The sequence below is a fragment of the Vulpes lagopus genome, chromosome 3 (assembly GCF_018345385.1).
Source record: "Vulpes lagopus strain Blue_001 chromosome 3, ASM1834538v1, whole genome shotgun sequence".
NCBI classification, from domain to species: domain Eukaryota; kingdom Metazoa; phylum Chordata; class Mammalia; order Carnivora; family Canidae; genus Vulpes; species Vulpes lagopus.
Window position 1 is genome coordinate 114,605,667 of NC_054826.1, and position 21,174 is coordinate 114,626,840.

The 21,174-nt window shown below is 45.2% G+C and overlaps 2 protein-coding genes across 5 annotated transcripts in view; one reads left to right on the plus strand and one right to left on the minus strand.

Moving 5' to 3' along the window:
- The window catches only part of IQCK (IQ motif containing K), a 129,818-nt gene extending 129,392 nt beyond the window's left edge, over positions 1-426 (minus strand). For both annotated transcript variants that reach the window (XM_041748332.1, XM_041748331.1), the window contains exon 1: positions 179-426. In XM_041748332.1, coding sequence (XP_041604266.1) covers positions 179-365 — 187 coding nt within the window. In that variant the 5' untranslated portion in view covers positions 366-426. The remainder of the gene's footprint in view (positions 1-178) is intronic.
- KNOP1 (lysine rich nucleolar protein 1) lies at positions 362-19,992 on the plus strand. Of its 3 annotated transcripts, none has more exons than XM_041748328.1 (5): positions 362-515; positions 3,507-4,423; positions 6,349-6,417; positions 13,037-13,114; positions 15,622-19,992. In XM_041748328.1, exons 2-5 carry the CDS (start codon positions 3,509-3,511, stop codon positions 15,931-15,933), a joined length of 1,374 nt encoding a protein of 457 aa, XP_041604262.1. In that variant the 5' UTR covers positions 362-515; positions 3,507-3,508; the 3' UTR covers positions 15,934-19,992. The 3 variants fall into 3 exon arrangements, with proteins under 3 accessions (XP_041604262.1, XP_041604263.1, XP_041604260.1); XM_041748329.1 differs by lacking the exon at positions 362-515 and adding an exon at positions 524-585; XM_041748326.1 differs by lacking the exon at positions 362-515 and adding an exon at positions 794-1,147.
- The last annotated feature ends 1,182 nt before the right edge of the window (positions 19,993-21,174 follow it).

Below are 21,174 nucleotides of genomic sequence, written 5' to 3' on the forward strand. Positions count from 1 at the left end.
GCTGCGTAATCTCGGAGCCTCAGCTTCCCCGTCCGCGAAATGGAACGCACTGTGCGCCCGCAGCGCGGCTACCGAGAGGTCCCGCACTTCAGGAGCCCGAAGCCAATTAGGCGCCCAGTCGACGCGGCCCCCGCCTGACGAGTCCCGCCCCCGCTCTCTGCCGGCCGGGGCTGCCTACCCTCGCAGATCTGCTCCCACAGGCTCTTGCCCGAAGGCTCCACGCCCTGTCCCGGCGAGACAGGTAGCTCGGGGTACAGGGTGGACACGGTGGGCAATGGCGTCCGGGCGGTATCCGCCGACTCTGTGGAGCCGGGAGGCTCGTCGCGCTGGGCGGTGCGACTGCTCACCGGAGCAGGTGCCGCCATAGCCGCGGCTTCCACAGCAACCGCCCTCCCGGGCACGGCTACGACCCGGAAGGAGCCGAGCGTCCAGGGGGCCGGCCGGCGACTCGAGATTCACTTCCGGGTCGGGGCAGAGCTGGCTTTCACGTGGAGGCGGGGAAGATTGGCCTGCGGGTGAGTGCTGAGGAGCGGCCTCGGCGGGGCGGCGTGGGGTCTGAGACGTGCGCGGCGAGCCGAGGGAAAAGTGGGTGACCCCGTACCCCAAGTCCACACACACCCCCCACCCCAGTCTTATGTGCGCGCTCGCTCCGGCCTGGAAGTTCTCCCGCCTTGGAGCGGGGCCAGGATCCCGCGTAATCCCTCGTGTGTGTGTGTGTGTGTGTGTGTGTGTGCGCGCGCGCGCGCGCGCTTCGGCGCGGCGGCGCCTCTGAGGGGCCGTTCTCGCCTCCCGGCTCCCTCGCTGCCTGTGGGGTGTCGTTAGTTCCCTGGTGCGGAGCACAGGCTTCGACGTCCTCCGGGCTGGGTTCAAGTCCTCTCCGCCACTTGCTGGCTTTAGGACCCAAGACCAGGAAATTCCAAGTCTCGAAGCCTCGGGGACACGGAGATTGGGGTCTTCACGCCGGTCCTCAGTCCTCACGAGACGACCGCGAGGTTTCAAAGGAGCTTTTGGAGAAAGCGTTCGCTTTCGCTGGAGACAGACGCCCTGTGAGAGGCTTTCCTCTCGGAGCGACTGTATCTGGGGTCGCAGGGTTGAAGAGGAGGATCTTCGGTGTTAAAGAGGGAGGAAGCTCCGGTGATCATGAACGGTCCGAAAGGGGTGTAAATTGACTAGTCTCCCTTTCATTTCTTTGTTCTGAGAAGATCGCTTGATCACTCCTCTCCCTGTCTCCCCCCCTCCCCGCCCCCCGCATCCGAGGCTACCTCGACTCCACCCCTCTCCGTGTTTACACCTTCTTCCTTCCTTCATAGGTCCCTCTTTCTCTGTTCTCCCACTTCCCACAAGGTCTTGTCTTAGGATCGTTCTGTTTGAAGATTAGTTACCATCCATATATTGATAAGTATTTGTTACCCATGTCAGCCCAGTCGACCCCTGCGCCTCAGACCCACATATCCACCTGTCCGCTTGGGTATCTCAAGGCATCCATGCAAACCAGTCGGTCTCCTGCAGCCCGTGTAACTACCTGCCTTCAGTTTTTTTTTTCTTCTTCTTCAGTGATTAACACCATTGTCCTAAATTGGAAGCTTTTGTTCTGGGAACTTTCCAGACAACTGGTAGGCCAAGATTAGATTCATTACCCTGACCTCACCACTAACCTTGTTTTTATCACGTGTTTTCATTGTCACATCTCTTTTCCTCCTACACCTGCTTTTTTTTTTTTTTTTTCATGAGAAACACAGAGGGACGGGGGAGGCAGAGACACAGGCAGAGGGAGCAGGCTCCATGCAAGGAGCCCAACGTGAGACTTGATCCCGGGATACCAGGATCACGCTCTGGGCGGAAGGCCGCGCTAAACCGCTGAGCCACCCGGGCTGCCCTTTACACCTGCTTCTTGATAGATGTTTTATCTTGTTTATCTCTATCTCTGGCATTCATTCATTTAGTGAGTATTTATTGAACACCTGTTGTGTGTCAGGTACAGAGCTAGGCTTTGGGAATACAGAAGACAGTACAGGAGTGAATTGAGACGGTGTACCCCTGACTTTCCAGGTGCTCCTTTTCTTTTTTTAATGATTTTATTTATTTATTCATGAGAGAGACAGAGACAGAGACAGAGAAGCAGGTTCCACACAGGGAGTCTGATACGGGATTTGCTCCCCATACCAGGATCATGCCCTGAGCTGAAGGCAGACGCTCAACTGCTGAGCCACCCAGGCATCCTGATTCCCGGTGCTTCAGGTGTGGGTTATAAATGATCTTGAGCAATAGCTTAGTTCTGGCCTGGCTGTGTGAATCTGCTATTGGTGAGCTAGGTCTGATGTGGCTCCCCATGGCTCTGAAGCTGAAGAGAGTTTCAGGATGGAGAAGTTCATGACCTTTCTTTCCCACTATCCATACCTCCTGCGAAGGGTATATTTTGTTTCTGGATTCCCTGGGTATCTTCATGTCGCCTAGTCCAGGGAGCAGCAGGACTAGGATAGTGACTGGAGAGATGTGGCCCAGCTAGAAGTTAAAATATACTTGAGGGCACCAGCCCCTTCCCACACTTGCCTGTATGACATTTTGCCCCCCCCCCCCAAATTTTGGCATTGTAGGTTGCTCTGTGTCATCTCCAATGGTTAAATATTGTTAATTAATTTGAAAATTTAAAAACAGTGAAGCAGGAAGGATGTGGTCCCCCAACACCTTCCCTTTTCCTGCCAGCACTTGATCTGGCTCACTCCATCTTTATGGATGGGGAAACTGAGGCCTAGAGAAACTAACACTATACAGCAAGAGGGTGTCAGTCACCATTTGAACCCGGGTCTTGTCAGCCCTAGCTTTCATCGTATCATGTTGCTGTTCTTATTACTAGCCACATGGGAAGGTAATTAGAAGGGTTAAGTCACCCAAGGGTGCCGGTGGGGCGAATCAGTTTCCAGACACAAAGGAAAAGAGATACTTAGATGAACCAAAGTAAGGGGTTGATTGTGCCATAGTTATTGCCTCTAGTGGGAATAGGCAGGAAGAGTTGACCTCAGAATTTCTGTCCCCTTCATTCAGTGAAAGGTAAACCCCTGAGGGACAGCACCTGATCTGCCTGATTTGATTGCGCTTGTATTCTTATAGGCTGGCAAAGGGTAGGCAGTGGGAAAATTTGTCGAATGGGTGTGTAGGCTCAGAGATTTAAGGAAGGTGTTGGGAAAGGGAATCACTTTCCACGGATTATTGTATGTTCTTTCCAACAGCCCTTTGAGAAAGAGGTGTTATTTCCCCCCTTTCCAGATGGGGAAATGATTAGCTTAAAGTGAGGGAGCAGTTTCAATTTGAACTTGGCGCTGTCTGAATTTACATTTCATTCACCTTCTTTGATCACATTTTCCTTTGTTCTAAAGGAGTCACGCCCATTTTCTTATTCCCTAGCGTTTCAGACTAGTCACTCACAAGTGTGGCTCTTGGCACTACCTGGCTGAATTGTACACAGAGTGGTTTGGTACAGAGATAATTTGTACCATTTCTCTTTTCAGAAATGATCACCAAAACCCACAAAGGAGACCTGGGCCTTGGGCTCCCAGAGAAAAAGAAGAAAAAGAAGAAGGTGGTCAAAGAACCAGAGACTCAATACTCAGTTTTAAACAGTGATGCTTATTTCAGTGAGATCTGTTCCACAAGAGCTACATCCCCTTCGAAGAGTGTGGTTCTAGAGCAGGCATCTGAGATACCTCTAGTGAAGAAAAAGAAGAAAAAAAAGGGCCACAGCACCCTCTGTGAGGAGTGCCTAGAACCTGAGACTGTGTTACGTGTTGGACGGACAGGGAAGTTGTCCAGCTCCAGGAAGCAGGCTCTTGGTTCATCTGAATTTCAAGGTGGGGAGAAGAAAAAGAAGAGAAAGTCCTTACGGCCTCTGGCTATGCCCCCTGCCTCAAGAGTGAAGATCTCCCCAGACCCCAAAGAGGACGAGGAGGTGACCAGAGTTGGCAAGAAACCCAAAAAGCACAAGAAGGAGAAAAAGACCCAGGAGGCTACAGCCTCCTCAGCCAAGGACCCTTGGTTCTGTGAGTCTGGGGATGCTCTATACACTTGTTCAGTGGGGAAGGATGGCGAGGAGCAGGCAACCTCAGGGCAGAAACGAAAGCAGGGGAGCCCCAGAGAATGCAATGTGAAGATGAAGAAGAAAAAGAAAATCCACCAGAAGGGAGATACTTCTCTAGGGCACCTTGAGTGCTCCAAGTCTGTAGAGAGAAGCCCTAGGAAAGGAAGTAAGAAGCCAGTCAAAATTGAGGCTCCAGAATATATCCCAATAGGACATAACCCCAAACCCCCTGCAAAGAAGAAAATGAAGTCCAAGAAAAAGACAGAGCAGCCAGGGATTGACGAACCAGCTCTGAAGAGGAATAAAAAGAAGGGGAAAGAGAGCAGAGTAGCAGGAGAATCTTGGGAAGAGGTAAGCTTTTCTTCAGAATTAGACTCTACTTTGGGAGAAATAAGGGTAGAAGTTGAGAGTGTGAGACACTCAACTTTGTACCTGGCAGAACCATGATTAAACTGACTTTAGCCAGAAAAGAGATTTGAGACATGTAACTGGAAAGGTTAAAAGATATTTAGCTTCAGGTATGGCTAGATCCAGGTGCTCATGCTGTACCCTCAATAATAAAAGTATCCTTTGTTATTGAAACTTAACCCAAGTTCTCATTATCTTCACTCAAGATCTAAATGAATTGGAATAAATTTTTCAGATGAATCTCTCACTTTCTGAACTCTTGGCCACTTGCTGTCCAAAATTCAGGAACCAAATAGTTTGAGATAACATGGTCCATAGCTCTCTGAGCTCTTTTTCTGTGGTCAGTGTATGTGATTTAGAGATCAAATAGATTTGGATAGTAGGAGATGCCTATGTGGCTTTCCCCAGCTCTAAGCTTCATATTTTTTTTTTTAAATTGGTTTTGGTCCCAAACAGGTACCTCCTACCTCCTACCTCACAGCAAGATGGTCTCAGCAGCTCCAGGATTTCATCCTAGTAGTTAGGCTGTCTTCAAAGTGAGATAGCTCCTCTGAAATGATTATGGGAAAAGTCTCAAGGCTGCTCTCAGATCGATTGGATCACACAAACCAGAAACCCTGATCTGAAGCCAGTGGGGAGGGGCGTGGGGTATCATTCCCACCTGAACCTTACTGAAGTTGGGGAAAAGACAATTTCTAGGAGGAAGACCTATCTCTGATGAAGACAGCAGAGATCCACTGTCTACATCCTGACAAGCTTCCTTGAGTGGGGGAGGGAAGGAAGGAGATGTGCACTTGGACTCCACAGGCCCATAGCCTCCCCTGTCTATGCCAGGGCCACACCTCCATTCCTGTCTTTGGGGTGTGTGCGTAGATGTGCAGGGGGTAATGAGATAGTACATGTCCTATTCCAAGGAGATGTCTGGCCTGTTTAAGTGGTTGGATGCTTAACTGACTGAGCCACCCAGGCACCCCAAGATTTTATTTTATTTTATTTTAAGATTTTATTTATTTATTCATGATAGACATAGAGAGAGAGATTGGCAGAGGGAGAAGCAGGCTCTGTGCCAGGAGCCTGATGCGGGACTCGATCCTGGGACTCCAGGACCATGCCCTGGGCCAAAGGCAGGTGCCGAACCGCTGAGCCACTCAGGGATCCCCCCAATATTTTATTTTTAACTAATCTCTGTATTCAGTGCGGGGCTGGAACCTACAACCCCAAGATCAAGAGTCTACCAATTTAGCCAGTTGCTCCTCCATAAGCTCACCTGAGCTGCTGTGCATAATGGAGTAGGGTTGGGGGGTGAGGAAGCAGGTGTTAGAGACTATTGTGGTTGATCAAGCAGGAGAGAAAGCACTGACTAGGAATAAGGTGGGGTTTAAGGGGCCAGTGTAGAGAGAACTGGGTATGGGTTTGCTTGCAGGGTCTCCCTCCCCTCCCCAAACCCCCGATCAGGGCCCTGAGCTCACCTGTCCCTTGCCACTCCCCACCCCCTCATTAGCAGAACGCTTGGTTGCAGTTTGGTGCCATGGAAGGTAAGATGATGTCTGTGGCACCAAGCCTAAGTCAGGTGACCTGCATTAGTGTCAGCCCTGTCCCTGAGCTGAGGGGTGACTTCATGATGGTCCCTTCACCTCTCTGAGCCTTCATTTCTTCATATGTCAGATGGGTAAGTGCCATTGTTTTGAGGGGAGAATCGGTGAGCATCTTTTCTATGATTCCGCAAGAGGATGTCAGAAGTTGTAGGTGACAGGGGTTGAGGTGGTGCTGCGGTCTTGGGTCTTTTCTGGACTTTCACTGGGCTGCTGGGCTGCTGGAACAGAAACCACCATATGCTTGATTCTTATTCCCTTTGCCTTTTTGTGCAGGAGCCTGACACAGACTTAGAGGTGGTGTTGGAAAAGAAAGGCAACATGGATGAGGCGCACATAGACCAGGTATGGCCCAGGTCCTTGTCCCCCTCCCATGTGTCTTATCACCTGCCACGCACACATTTGTCTCCTACAGGGCAACAAGATCCTGGTCCCAGAGATGTTAGGGACCCCAAAAGCTCCCAGCTAGCCTCTGGCACAACTCCAGCAGCAGGGAATTTGTGGCCTCCCCTACTTTATGCTGGGAGACCCCTTCACTACCGTAGCTTTGACTGAGGGCCCATCTGGTTATTCAGAATCCCAGGCTGAGGCTCTCCTCCTTATAACTGCTGCAGGGGAAGATGGGAGTGTGACCCCAGGAACTGCAACCAAGGCAGGGAACATGTGCTCAGCCAGGCCCATGCATTGCCATCTCCTGACCTTGATTCAGGAGTGTTTAGAGAGGTTACTCTGTTGTGGATCAACTTCTGCTTCTGTCGTGCCCAGACCCATGGGTAGATCCATTCTATATTGGAGTACGACTTTCTGGAATTGGGGTAATTGTTTGGTCCTGGACCAAATGAGGCCTGGCAGGATAGGAGGGTAGCAGCATAGGCTTGGCTTTGGACCATTACTGACGAGGTGAACTTGGGCAGTCACTAACCTCACTGACCCTCCTATAGGTGGCTACAAAGACCAAACAAATTTGTGTTTGTGAGGCATTCAGCAGGGGTCTGTCTTATATCTGTGTTTAATAAGCGGCAGCCATTACCTTACCACATTCTTTTGCTTTGTCAACAAGTAATTTCTTGAGAGAAGCAATAGGATGTGATGCAGATATGACCCCTATCCCATGACCCTTATACTCCAGGAGAGAAAGAAACCAGAGACTACTAGCAAATGAGCTAGTAGTATAAAGAGGTCTGTAAGATGCCACGGAAGTTCCAAACCTAATACCTTTGGGGCACTGGGGAACTCTCCCTGAAGGTGGTGCGTCAAAGTGGGGCCAAGGAGATCTAGGAGATAATGCTGACCACACAGTCCAAGGCCTGGCACAAAGCACAAGCCCCTCAGAATGGGAGCTCCCCAGCCTTTTTCAGGTCATAGTCACATTGCCCCGGTCAGGGCCAACAGTAATGAGCCAGGCAACCACACGGAGAGGACAGAGGTGGGGCTTTGACCTGTCTAGGAACTTCTAGACAATTCCTTTCCCAGGTATCCTCAGCCACTCAGGATGCAGCAAGTTGCTGGAACTTTGAGAGTTCCTATGCTTGTGTACGTCGTATCAGCAAGGCTTTTACTTCTTAGTTGTGCCTGCTGATGACTTTACAATTTTTAAGAATACTTTTAACCATTTTGGGTGACACATTACCTCTGTGTAAGTGAAGCTTTTTGTCTTCTCCTGTTTTTCCCATAAGTGGTAAAAGTTTACTGCATTAAAAAATTGCAACCTGAAAAAAAGGCAACCTGAAATCCTACCATGTAATAATAATCATTAACTCTTTGTTATATTCTTCCAGATTTTTCCTTTGTAACTATATGTGTGATTTTAAAGCACTGTGCAATCATGCTGTGTATACTGTTCTTTTAACTTTTATCATTTAACTGGTGAATTGCTTTTCAATTTGGTATATGCACATCTGTGTCATTCCACATGTGGAGCTTGGTTCCACTATAGGAATATATCATCATTTGCTCTCTCACTTTTACAACCATCACTTTGTTTTATGTCATTTTGAACTTGTATAAAATAATCACCTTGATTAATAGTCGGTAGCAGATTAAAAGAGAGGAGTGGGCTCCTGGGTGGCTCAGTCGGTTGAGTGTCCGACTCTTGATTTCAGGTCATGATATCAGTTGTGAGTTTGAGCCCCAGGTCGGGCTCTATGGTGGGTGTGGAGCCTGCTTGAGATTCTCTCCCCTCTCAACTCCACCCCCATCCCAGCCCCATGCCCCCCACTCGCAAGTGCTCACTCTCTCATTCTATTAAAAAAAAAAAGGGAGGAAGAAAGGCCACGAATTGGGGCAGCCAGTTCGTTATACCTGAGCCCTTAGAAGAGAGGACAAGGCTCTGGAAACTTTTTTTTAATTGAAGTATAAAATTAACATTGAAGTACAACGTTATGTTAGTTTTAGGTGTACAACCTAGTGATTCAGTAATTACATATTTTATGGAATGCTTATCACAGTAAGTGTAGTTACCTTCTGTCACCATACACAGCTATTACAGTATTACTCTGTTCCCTATGCTGTACTTTACATGCCTGTGACTTATTTATAGCTAGAATTTTGTAACTCTCAATCTCTTTGACCTGTTTCACCAGTCTTCCTATACTTCTCCATCTGGCAACCATTAGTTTTCTGTGAGTCATTTCTGTTCTGTTTTGTTTTTTTGTCTCATTTTGTCTTAATTTTTTCACTTAATACATTGTAGGTCCATCTACATTGTGGCAAATGCCAAGATTTCATTCTTTTTTGTGACTAATATTCCACAGTGCTGTGCATGTGTGTGCGCACGCACATTTGCGCCTATCCATGTATACACCACATCTTTTTGCATTCATCTATCAGTGAACACTTAGGATGTGTCTGTATCTTGGCTATGGTAAATAATGGTGGGATAAACATAGGGGTACATATATCTTTCCAAATTAGTGTTTTCCTTTTCTTTGGGTAAACATCCAAAGTAGAATTACTGGCTTGTATGGTATTTCTATTTTTAATTTTTGAGGAAATTCTATAGTGTTTTTTATTGTGGTTGCACCAGTTTACATTCACACCAACAGTGTGCAAGAGTTTCCTTTTCTCTGCATCCTTGCCAATACTTGTTATTTCCTGTCGTTTTAATATTAGCCATTTTGACTGATGTGATGTCTCATTGTGGTGTTGATTTGCATTTTCCTGATAATAAATGAGGTTGAACATTTCTTCATATGTCTGTTGGCCATTCATATGTCTTTGGAAAAGCATTCAGGTCCTCTGCCCATTTAAAATTTTTTTTTAGTGTTGTAGGAGTTCTTTATGTATTTTGGATATTAACCCTTTATTGAATATATTATTTGTAAATAAGTTGATCCTTGAATAACATGGGTTTGAATGGCAAAAGTACTTGGATTTTTTTTTTGATACAATACTGTAAATGTATTTTTTCTTAAGATTTTCTTAACGTTTTTAGCTTTATTGTAAGAATACAGTAATATATTTATATATATATATACATATATATATATATATATAGTGCAAAATCTGTGTTAATCAATTGTTATATTATTGGTAAGGCTTCCAGTCAGCAGTAGGCTACTAATAGTTACATTTTAAGGGAGTTAAAAGTTATAGGTGGGTTTTCAACTCTGGGGATCCGTGCTCCAACCCCCCACTTGTTCAAGGGTCAGCTGTATCTTCATCCATTCAGTAGGTTGCCCTTTCATTTTGTTAGGATTTCCTTTGCTGGTCAAAAGCTTTTTAGTTTGATGTTACCCTTATCCGAGGAGACAAATCTAGAAAAATATTGCTAAGACTGATGTCCAAGTATGTATGCCTATATTTTTTCCTTTTTAAAAACATTTATTTATTTGAGAGAGGAGAGAATGAGCAGGGGAAGGGGCAGAGAGAGAGAGAAGCAGGTTCTCCACCGAGCGGGGAGCCCAACTTGGGGCTCAGTCCCAGGACCCCAGGATCATGATTTGAGCCGAAGACAGGTGCTCAAGTGACTGAGCCACCCAGATGCCCTGCCTGTGTTTTCTTTTAGGACTCTTATGATTTCAGGTCTCACGTTTAAGTCTTGAGTCGATTTTGAGTTTATTTTTGTGTGGTATAAGCAAGTGGTCCAATTCCATCCTTTTGGCATAGCTGTCCAGTTTTCCCAATACCTATTAAAGAGACTATCTTTCCCCTGTTGTATATCCTTGGATCCTTTGTTATAGATTCATTGACCATAGAAATGTGGGTTTTTTTCTGGGCTGTGTTTTCTTCCATTAATCTGCCTAAATGTATCTGCTTTTGTGCCAGTACCATTCTGTTTTGATTACTGCTGCTTTGTAGTACAGTTTGTGCTACCTCCAGCTTTGTTTTTCTGTCCCAAGATTGCTTTGGCTATTTGGGGTCATTTGTGGTTCCAAATTTTAAGATTGTTTCTTCCAGTTCTGTGGAAAATGCTGTTGGTATTTTGGTAGGGACTGCATTGAACCTGTAGATTACTTTGAGTACTATGGACATTTTAGGAATATTAATTCTTCTAGACTATGAGCACGTTGTATCCTTCCATTTATTTATGTCATCTTCAGTTTCTTTCATCAGTGTCTTACAATTTTCCATGGTTAAATTCATTCTTGTGTATTTTATTCTTTTTGATGCAGCTGTAAATGGGAGTGTTTTGGTTTTTTTTCTCTCTCTCTTTTTTTTTAAGAGATCTTGTGGGGTTGGGGGTGGGGGTGGGCAGATCTCTCCCTTTGGAAAGCAAGAATCTTAAGCAGATGATCTCATGACCTGAGATCATGACCTGAGTTGAAGTCAAGAGTTGGACAGTTAACCAACCTGCTGAGCCATGCAAGTGCCCTGAGAATGTTTTCTTAATTTCTCTTTTTGATAGTTCATTATTAGTGTATAGAAATGCAGCAGATTCCTATATATTGATTTTATATCCTGCAACCTATACTGAATTCATTTTTTAGTTGTAATGTTTTTTTGGTGGAGTCTTCAGGGTTTTTCTATATAGAATATCACTTTATCTGCAAGTAGTGACAGTTGTACTTCTTTCCAGCTTGGGTCCCTTTTGTTTCTTTTTCTTATGTGTTGTGGCAGAGACTTCAGTGCTGTGTTGAATAAAAGTGATGAGAGTAGACATTCTCGTTTTGTTTCTAATCCTAGAGGAAAAGCTTGTAGCCTTTTGCCACTGAGTATGATGCTAACTATGCTTTTTCATATATAGCCTTTATTACATTGAGGTACGTTCCCTTGATACCCACTTTGTTGACAGTTGTTAGTGTGAATGATGCTGAATTTTGTCAGATGCTTTTTCTGCATGAATTGAGATGAATATGATTTTTATTCATTTTGTTAATGTTGATTGATTTACAGATACTAAACCATCCTTGCATCCCTGAAATAAATCCTACTTGATTGTGGTGAATGATCCTTTTAATGTATTGCTGAATTCAGTTTGCTAACATTCTGATGAGGACTTTTGCATCTATGTTCACCAGGGATATTGGTCCTGGAAGCTTTTATATCAAACAGCAGGGTCATTTAGTCCACTGATGATAGCCTTGAGCCATGCTAGCAACATTGTATAAGATGCACCTTCTGTGTACTAGGCACTCTGTTAGGTTCTTATATTCCTCACCCAAAAATTTTAATGTGGGGTGAAAGTTTTTCCCATATCAGCAGTTCTTGGACACAGGCTGGATGTACAATTCAGCTCAATTTGGGACTGTATATCTGGAGATCATGTCACATCCCACAGATTAAGGGCTCAGTCCCACCAGACTACTCCCTACCCATGCCCCAATTCAGATGCCAGTTACAAGCTCGGTTGTCACATGTGCTTCTTACCAGGCTGCGATAGATGGGAGGTTCTGATAACCCCCTCCTTGGGTTTTATTAATTTGCTACAGCAGTTCACAAAACTCAGAGAAACCTTTTACTTACTAGATTGTTGGTTTATAATAAAAGGAACAGCCAGATGGTAGTGATGCCTAGGGCAAGGTATGGGGAACTGCACTAAACTTCCTTGCCCTCTTCAAGGATACCACTGTCCCCAAATCTCCATGTTTTCACCAACCCAGCAGCTCTCTGAACACCCTCGTTTTGGGGGTTTTATGTAGGCTTCACTACATAGGCACAATTGATTAAATTGTTGGCATTTGGTGATTGATTCACCCTTCAGCCCCTCTTCCTTCCTTAGGGGCTGGATGAGGGACTGAAAATTCCAACCCTCTGGTTGCAGGGATGGTCACAGGGTTGGTTAATAGGGCAACCAGTCCCCATCCTTAGGTGCTTTCTGACATTTGCTTCATTGACATAACAAAAGACACCTTGATTGCTCTCCTTAGGAAATCACAAGGTGTTTATTAGGAGCTTTGTGCAGAAACTGGATGAAGACCGAATATATATTTATTAGGAATTCTATTACAGTCTGTTTCTCCCATTTATCCTTCAAGGAAGTTGATACTTCTGTTTATTTGCAGGTAAATAGATTGAAGTACACAAAGGTTAAGTGTACTTACCCTAGGCCATACACATTAATGGCAGAGCTAGGATTCAAACTAGCCTGTGCCTGATTCTAGTGCTCTTTCTAGAAAACAGTTCTGTCCTGAAAGTTAACTACTGTATCTCCTGTACAGGTTTAGGGTTAGGAAGGCAGGGCTTCAGGCACCATGCTTTGGGAAAGTTTTCACGTAGTATGGCTGTTACAGGCAATAAAGTTCTAGTGCTGATGATGGATAAGGCTTAGTTTGTATTAAAGTTCATTCTTAAAGAATAGCAAAACAAAGATTAATGAGGATGCACATTTTAGGCCAAGGTGATGCAGCCTTGGGATGCTTCGAGGATACTCCTGACAAACGCCTGCCCCAGTTTGCAGCAGAGGAAAGCTGCCCTCTCTCTTGTCACCGTCCTGTCCTCCTGCCCTGTCTTAGTGTTCGGTTTTAAGCTCAAAGGAAAACAGCTGTGTCCCATTTCCCTCTTTTCTTTCCTCTCTCTTGCTCAGGTGAGGCGAAAGGCCTTGCAAGAAGAGATCGATCGTGAGTCAGGCAAAACAGAAGTTTCTGAACCAAAGAAGTGGACAGTAAGTTTGATGCTGGGGCCCTCATCTGTACATACCCTGGCATCCTAACTCCTCCTTCCTCACCTAGCACCGGGAGGAACAGAGTAGAGTGATGGGGGACCATGTTAGTCTAGGCCCTAGGTGCTGGTCCAATCTGCCTGCTGGCTGTCTTCACTGCAGAACTTGTCCTGAGCTAATTTCCTTCTTTCTGAAAAAGATGCTTGCCTCACTCCTGGATAGCTGGCCAAGCAAGATAAGCAAGCCTGAACCTTTGTCTCCTGCTGTGGAGAGGTGGGCATTAGTCACTGAGGGCATGTGACAATGCTTTCCAGCAGTGGATGGTGACCAGGGTAGGAGGCAGAGGTAAGAGTGTTGTGGTGGCAGGCCCCTCTCAGGACAGCCTTCAAGGTCCAGTTGGAATGGGAGACTTCCAAATCAGGCCTGAAGAGATGGGACAGGAGAGAGTGCAGCATGAGGATCATGAAGTCAGGCTGCAGAGGGGTGAAAGGGGATGTGGGCAGGATGGAGGGCCATACCAGGCCAGACTCGGGGGTCATCATAGGGAGCATGCATGGACTCTAAGTGCTGTGGGAGCTGCTAGGGCGGGGGACATTTATGTGGGGAGAGTGGGGAGTGGGTTAGAAGGCTCAGCCTGTAGGCGTGAGGACTGAGATGTGGCAGAGAGTGTAGAGAAAGAAAAAAAAAACAGCTTCACAATCCATCAAGACTTGTTTATTGATTGGATTGGGCTAGGGAGAGAAAGAAGGATCCAGATGACAGGGAAGCCTTGCCTTCCTGCACTATCTTAAGCCTTCACAGTTGAACACAGGAAAGAACAATTGACTTGGATCAAAAAACCTGAGTTCAGTTTTGGCTCTGCCACTTTCTAGTTGTGAGACTCGAGGTAAGCAGCCTCTCTGCTCTGAGCCTCAGCTTCCACACCTATAAAATGTGACTTCTACTCTGGCCCAGTAGGGTATGGAGAGGGGCTTTGTTATGTGTCTTCCCTCAGTAGCTCTTCTCCTTTCATCACATCCTCTTGAACAGAGTGGATCGGATAAAACACCCTGATTGAGTTGAGGAAAGCAAGAAACAGGGCAGCATCATTCAGAACCTGTGGCCCCAGAGGCTGTGCCTAAAAGACCTTATTGGCGAGGGAGAGATCCTGGTGCACAGGGGTGGCATCTGCTGGGGACGCTTTAGGAGGCATTGCCTCCCAGGACCCAAGGCCACTTGTCTGCTGAGGCAAGTGGTGAGGATTCCAGACTGGCTGTGGGCCCCTGTGGGAAGGTCCCCTTTGAGTGGGTCAGCAGCCCTTGGAAGAGCTAGCTCACCCATGACTGGGCAGCCTCTGGCAGCACTCTCCTCAGAACCAGTGCAGGACTGTCAAAGGTGGTGTCTTATTCTAGAAGTTGTAGACCTGGGAAGCTGTAATAATGCCTACATCTGGGTCACAATGAAGCTGGGAGAATTTGTTACTAGTTCACTCAGGGCAGGTGTAGCAATGACTGGTTCTTACTGTTCTCCCAAAACTGACCTAGAAATAAGTGCTAAGCTGGCATTTGGCTTGCAAGTGGAACGTTCCCAGAGAGTATAAAGGTCAGCAATCAGGGTAGGGTGAGAAGAATGACAAATCATCAAGGTTTTAAGGTGTGCCAAACATTGTGCTCTGGGTTGTTGGTGTAAAATCAGATTTGATTTTTAGCTAAAGCCCTGTGAGAGGGGTGTTACACACCTATTCTGTAGATGAGGCTATTGAGGCTCAGAGAGGTTAGGTGATTTGGCTAGGGTCACACAGGTGGGCTTGATCCTTGGGTCTGTGTGACTTCAAAGTCATAGTTTTCTTGAGCTGGGTTTCTTGTTTCTCACAGATATGGGAAGGACAGGGGTCTTTTCTTAAGCAGCTCCTCTGAGGGACTGTCTTGGATTTTCTGGAACATGGGTGATTTGTGTATAGGTAGTAGAGTACTCTAGACAGGAAGTGGGACCCCAAGTTCCTGGACTGGCTCACCCACGGACTCAGCTGTGTGATCCTTGACCTCGCCAGGTCTCCACTCCCTGCTGTAAAATGCAGTGCTTGTGCAAAGAGATGTGCATTTCAGATCCCACTTTCCCTCTTCCTCCTTCCACCTTTCAGAAACCTTAGGCTGAGGGAAGAATGGCTAGCTGGTGAGGTGAGCTGTGCCATTCTCTGCTGTGAGTGAGGGGAGGAGTAAAGCAGACAGGCAGGCAGTTCCAGGGTGGGCCCTGGTGTTGGGCAGACCTGAGATGGAATTCCCGCAGGGTCAGTAATAAGTGTGTACTCCCAGTTAGGCTGCAGACTTCCATTTCCTCATCGTAGCATGGGAATGCTAACAGTATTCCTTATAGAGCTCTGTTAGAATTAAGAAGACAGCCCATTGATGTGCTTATAAGCACTGTGCCTGCAAACATTTAATCAGCTGGATCCTCCCTGGTGAGGCTGGGGTTGGGGAAAGGACAGGGCTTCGGAAACCAGGAAAATAACCACGTTTTTTCTCTTACCACAGGGAACTCAGTTTGGCCAGTGGGATACTGCTGGTTTTGAAAATGAGGAACAGAAATTGAAATTTCTCAAACTTATGGGTGGCTTTAAAAACATGTCCCCTTCATTCAGCCGCCCCTCTAACACAATTGGAAGGCCCAACATGGCTCTCAACAAGAAGGCAGCCGACACCCTGCAGCAGAACCTGCAGCGGGACTATGACCGGGCCATGAGCTGGAAGTACAAGCGTGGTGCTGGCCTTGGCTTCTCCTCTGCTCCAGACAAAATCTTTTATATTGACAGGAATGCTTCCAAGTCCATCAAGTTTGAAGATTAAAGTCTACTGTCTAGTCCTTCAAAACAGCCAAAATTGCTTTTATTATTCAGTTATGCAGTTGGAAGCCATCTGACAACTGTCTCAAATCACACCTCTGCAGAGATTAAGGAAAACTATGCCCATGTGCTTGGATGAACTGGGGTCAGGGAGCTCATGTTTCAGAAGCCAAGAGGACATATGAGTGGCTGACACCTCCTGTTTTCTGTATTAAGATTCCATCCCTGTTTGAAGACATCAGCATATATAAATAATAGCTGAATTTGCTGAGTGCTTAGTATGTGCCAGGTACGTACTACTGTGTTTCCCTTACAGTAATGTAGTTAGTAATTATGAAATAGGTGCTATTATCCCCATCTTACTGATGAGGAAACTGAGGTTCAGGGATGAAGTAATAAAATTGCCTGGGTTCACTCAACCAGTAAGTGCCAATTGTTGGACTTTTGTACCCCACATCCTGTGTCACTTTTCACTACTACAGATGTCCCCTTCTAGGGAATTTCACCAAGAATACCCATGGGGGATGAAAATCTCTTAATTAAGAGACAGAAGTTTTGTTAGATGTTTAAATCTCAAATAGGAAGTAGAATTGATGGTGAACAGTTAAGAGCAAGCTCATTTTCTTTTCCCATCCTGGAGTAGCTGCAGACAAAAAGGGGTCTGAGTCACCACCAAGCAGATGTGGCTGACCTTCCGCTGTTGGGAAATGTGTTTCTAAACCAATTTTGCCTTTTCTGGCTGCCTGCCTTCCATCCTCAGTGTTGAGCTTGGATTTAATCTTTATGCTGTAACTGAATTCTAACCAAGCCATTTTATAGAGACTGTTAGTCTTAATGAACCAATGGCAAATTCCCAGGCATATGTTTATTAGAATCTTTGTGACCATAAGAAAGAGAATCCTAGCAGACTTCTCTGATGGAAGTCCAGTGCCAGGAGGCCTGCATGTGTGGGGATGACACAGGAAGTTGTCTCATCATGATACTGTTAATATGCCTATACTCTACAATCAGCCTCACAGAGCTCCAGGTACAGTGACTTGAGTGACAAATGACCACTCTCTCCATTCATCTAGCACTTTGCTTTTGAAAATACAGGTTCTGAGTGAGACATTTTCACATCACTTGGCCTAAATGTCTCCTATAGACATTCCAGCTCAGGTAGGCCTAACTAAATAGCCAGCATACTCAGTCTCTCACTGGGCAGGAAGTCCTGATGTGTAGGGGGTTGATTCAGCAACTCAACAAGGAAACATTCTTTTCCTTTCTGTTCCCTTCATCCTGTTGGCTTCATCAGGCTGCTGAAAGAATGGCTGTAGCAATCCTAGGCAGGATTTTAAGATACTAAAACATTCTAGAGGAAAAAGAAAAACCGGGATCCCTGGGTGGCGCAGCGGTTTGGCGCCTGCCTTTGGCCCAGGGCGCGATCCTGGAGACCCGGGATCGAATCCCACATCAGGCTCCCGGTGCATGGAGCCTGCTTCTCCCTCCGCCTGTGTCTCTGCCTCTCTCTCTGTGACTATCATAAATAAATAAAAATTAAAAATTTAAAGAAAAAAAGAAAAAGAAAAACCTTATGGCCCAAGGAAAGTTCCAGAAGACCTTTTATCATAATTCCTTGCCTAGTAGTGGGTCATATACCCATTTCTGACCCATCCCCTGGCATGTGAAGGAAGATGCTCCTCAGGCTAGTCATAAAGGAAGAGTGAGGAGTTGACAAGACAAACATGGAGTCCACTACTATCCCACTGGGCAGAGGTGAGGCAGGCTGGCCTGGGCCCCAACTAATAAGCATTGGCCAAGTCAAGAGTCATACAAATCTATGCTAGCGATGTTTCAGGTGGGCCACTTCACTCACAATGTGAATTGGGCCTTGATGGATTCAGCCTTGAGGTACATAGTGGAAGAGGCCTTCTAAATGCCCGGAAGGTAAGGTTCTGTAGTTGAGTTAGCTCCTTCAGAGCACCTTGTCCTTTCACAGGGGGCTAAATCTCTCCAGGCCTTGATCAACACTACAGGAATTCACTCGCTGTACTGACTGCTTCTCGAATTGTTTTCAACTTGCCAAGAGATCACACTACAGTTTGGGCCTGACTTGGCTTGTCAGGAAGGATTGTGCTCAGCCATCTCTTGGGTGATTCCGGAGAGAACCTAATCAGTTGTCCACTCTCTTGTCCCCATAGTGATAGTTCTCATTAGCATGTGATGGTCAGGCCTCTCCCTGTCATTTCATATAAATAGCCTGTGTAATAGGATTTGACTTTCAAACTTAAAGTATCACTTGGCTGAGGAGGTCTACACTGGCTCGGGGAAGATTTACTGTGGTTTGTTTCTGAAGCAGGGTCTAGCCAGAGCAGGTTGAACAGCCAAGACAGCAAGATGGCCAGTGGGCTCAGTGGGCTTAATCTTGGTCTGCACCAACAGGAGCAACAGAGACGCCATTTCTCAGGTGAGCCGGTCTCTGCCCTGCAGCAGGCTGCAGTCCCGGAAGCATTTACACTGAGCTTCCTGTGGGAGCTGGGCTCCTCTCCTCTGTAAAGGAAACAGCAATGGCTTGTGCCACCTCTGCCCCTTTCCCCCATGTCCAGTGCCATCAATCTGCAAGGGTTTTTTGGAAACGATTTCCTAGGTTCTTGACGTCTTGATTCTGTGTAAAACACAGCATGTTTCCACTGCAGCAGGCGGTTTGGGGATTTTTACTCAGATTTGGGGCAGGAGAGGTCTGGTGTATAGCACAGCCAAGGTCCTAGTTGAATATTTAACAGCCCTGTTCTCACACATGTTGGCTGTTTCTCCTTGGGGATTTCTCACTCAACTGAGCGTACTTCTGAGGCAGGGTCCTTCCCTCTTTAGAGTGCCCTTATCCACGTGTCTCTGAAACCCCATGATTCTTAATCACTTTATTCTCTGGGCTGATTCCTGCTGTTTCTGCCTTAGCCCATTGGCTCTGGCTAAAGACTTCCATTCCATGACTAGACTGACCCATCAAAAGTATTTGCTAGATAGACAAAGTTCTCATCTAAAAGAAATTGTGTATTCAGCTCTACAAACTTAGAATTATTCAGGTTTGTGATTGGCAAATTAATGTCTCCTGGCCCAAGATGTCCATGTCCTAGTCACTGGAACCTATGGATATGTTAGGGCAAAAAACAAAAGTGAGTTTGGGGTAGCAGATGGAATTATAGTTGCTAATCAGCTGACCTTAAAATAAGATTATCCTGGATTGTCTGAGGGCCCGATGCCAGGTCCTTAACTGTAGAAGAAGAGGGAGGCAGAAATGTAGAAGAGGCTTGTAAGAAAAACTTGACAAGCTGTTGCGGGTTTTAAGATAAAGGAATGGACCACAAGCCCAGGAATGCAGGTAGCCTCTAGAGCTACAGAAGGCCAGAAAATAGATTCTCCCCCAGAGCCTCCGTCCTCCAGAAGGAATAAAGCCCTGCACACCTTCATTTTGAGGGTAAAGCCCCCTGAGACCTGTTGGACTTAGGACAAATAGATCCACAGGGTGATAAAATTGTGTTGATGGAAGCCTCTAAGTTTGTGGTAATCAGTTAAAGCAGCAATAGAAAAGTAATGTAGGTCTCATGCAGAACTTTTCCTTGTTTTTCTTATTTCCTAAAACTCTTAGAATTTTTATTGTTCCATTGTCCTTTGTAATGACAGTAGATTTTATCCCCCGTAGGCTGTGGTTTCCAGAAGCTGGCTAATTGATTCAGTAATGGGCTGAGGTAAAACCACAAAAGATCATAGAAAATCTAAGCCTTAAAAAAGAAAAAGAAAATCTAAGCCTTTGCCTGGACTAGGTGACAGATGGTTCCAAAGCTCCTTTGGTGTAATGCACACTCAACCCAATACGGAAGTCCTAACTCATGTCAATTTAAAAACATTAGGTTACTCAGGCTTGGGAATGAACTCTGTCTAATGTGGGCAGCCTCAGAGTAGGAGAAAGGACTTAAAGCGGGTGATTGTGAATTTGCCAATTGTGTTTCATTTAAATAGTATAATAGTGGTATATGAAATAATTTTAATGGAGATAATTTTGTGAAATAAAGGTCACTTGGTAATATTTGAGCAGTACCACCATGTTTTCTGAATTTCTGTATGTTCAGTAAAGGGGAACAAAAGGGGTACTCTTCAGTATCCACTATTCTTTAATGTAGGATCTTTTCTCAGGCTAGGGGCCGGGGGTTGGTGGGGGGTGGGGAAAAATTCACAATTAAGTTAATCAGAAAATCCATAGCATATTCTTTGGTCCTAAACTGTTCAGTAAAAATATGAGTTTAATGTAAATTTATTTTTAAAAATTATTTTAGCCACTTTTACTGAGATTAGCTGTGAACTGTCGTCCTACATTTCACAGCATAAAAATGAAATGTAATTTATGTCCAGTGTGTACCTTCTAAAAGTACTAAAGTTTGGAGCACTGTAATCCACAAGTGGATCAAATGGATGCATTTTCCTGAGCACAGACTTCTAGGCTGTGAAATCACCACCAATCAATATTAATGCTCTTACTGATTCAGAATAAAATGTCAGTGGAAGCTCATTAGCAGTAATACAAGAATCAGATTCCAGATTCCGAAAATCTGGTGGTAAAAAAGTATAATCACATGCAGTTTAGAATTATGGCTGCAAAGCAAACAGGGCAATATGTTTAGACAAGTTCTTTTATGGATGAAAAGAGTCAGAAGTAATTAAATGAACAGTCATGAACATAAATGTTCCTTTGGGAGGTTTATTCATTTATAGTATACTTTCCATGGAAGCCACAGAGGGAATTGCAGATTTGACCTCACTTTCTCTAATCCACCATAGTGTTTTTTAAAATTTACTTTTAATTGAAGTATAGTTGATTGACATACAGTATATTAGTTTCATGTGTACAACATAGTCATTTGACATTTATAATGCTTTAAAAAATATTCACCACAAAAAATATAATTACCCTCTGTAACTGTACAAAATTATTACAGTATTATTGACTATATTCCCTATGCTTTACATATATCCCTGGATTTATTTTTAATTGGAAGTTTGTACCTCTTAATCCCCTTTGCCTATTTCCTTCTTCCTCCCATTCCCCTCTCCTCTAGCAACGACCAGTATTTTCTCTGTATTTATGAGTCTTTCTGTTTTTTGTTTGCTCATTTATTTATTTTATTTCACATGTAAGTGAAATTATATGGTATTTGTCTTTTCCTGACTTATTTCACTTACCATAGTACCCATATGTGTATCCATGTTGTTG

Excerpts from the sequence above, each read along its gene's own strand:
- KNOP1 (XM_041748326.1), top strand. Across the intron at positions 4,424-6,348 it reads CAGGAGAATCTTGGGAAGAG|GAGCCTGACACAGACTTAGA; the intron begins GTAAGCTTTTCT and ends CTTTTTGTGCAG. Across the intron at positions 13,115-15,621 it reads CTGAACCAAAGAAGTGGACA|GGAACTCAGTTTGGCCAGTG; the intron begins GTAAGTTTGATG and ends CTCTTACCACAG.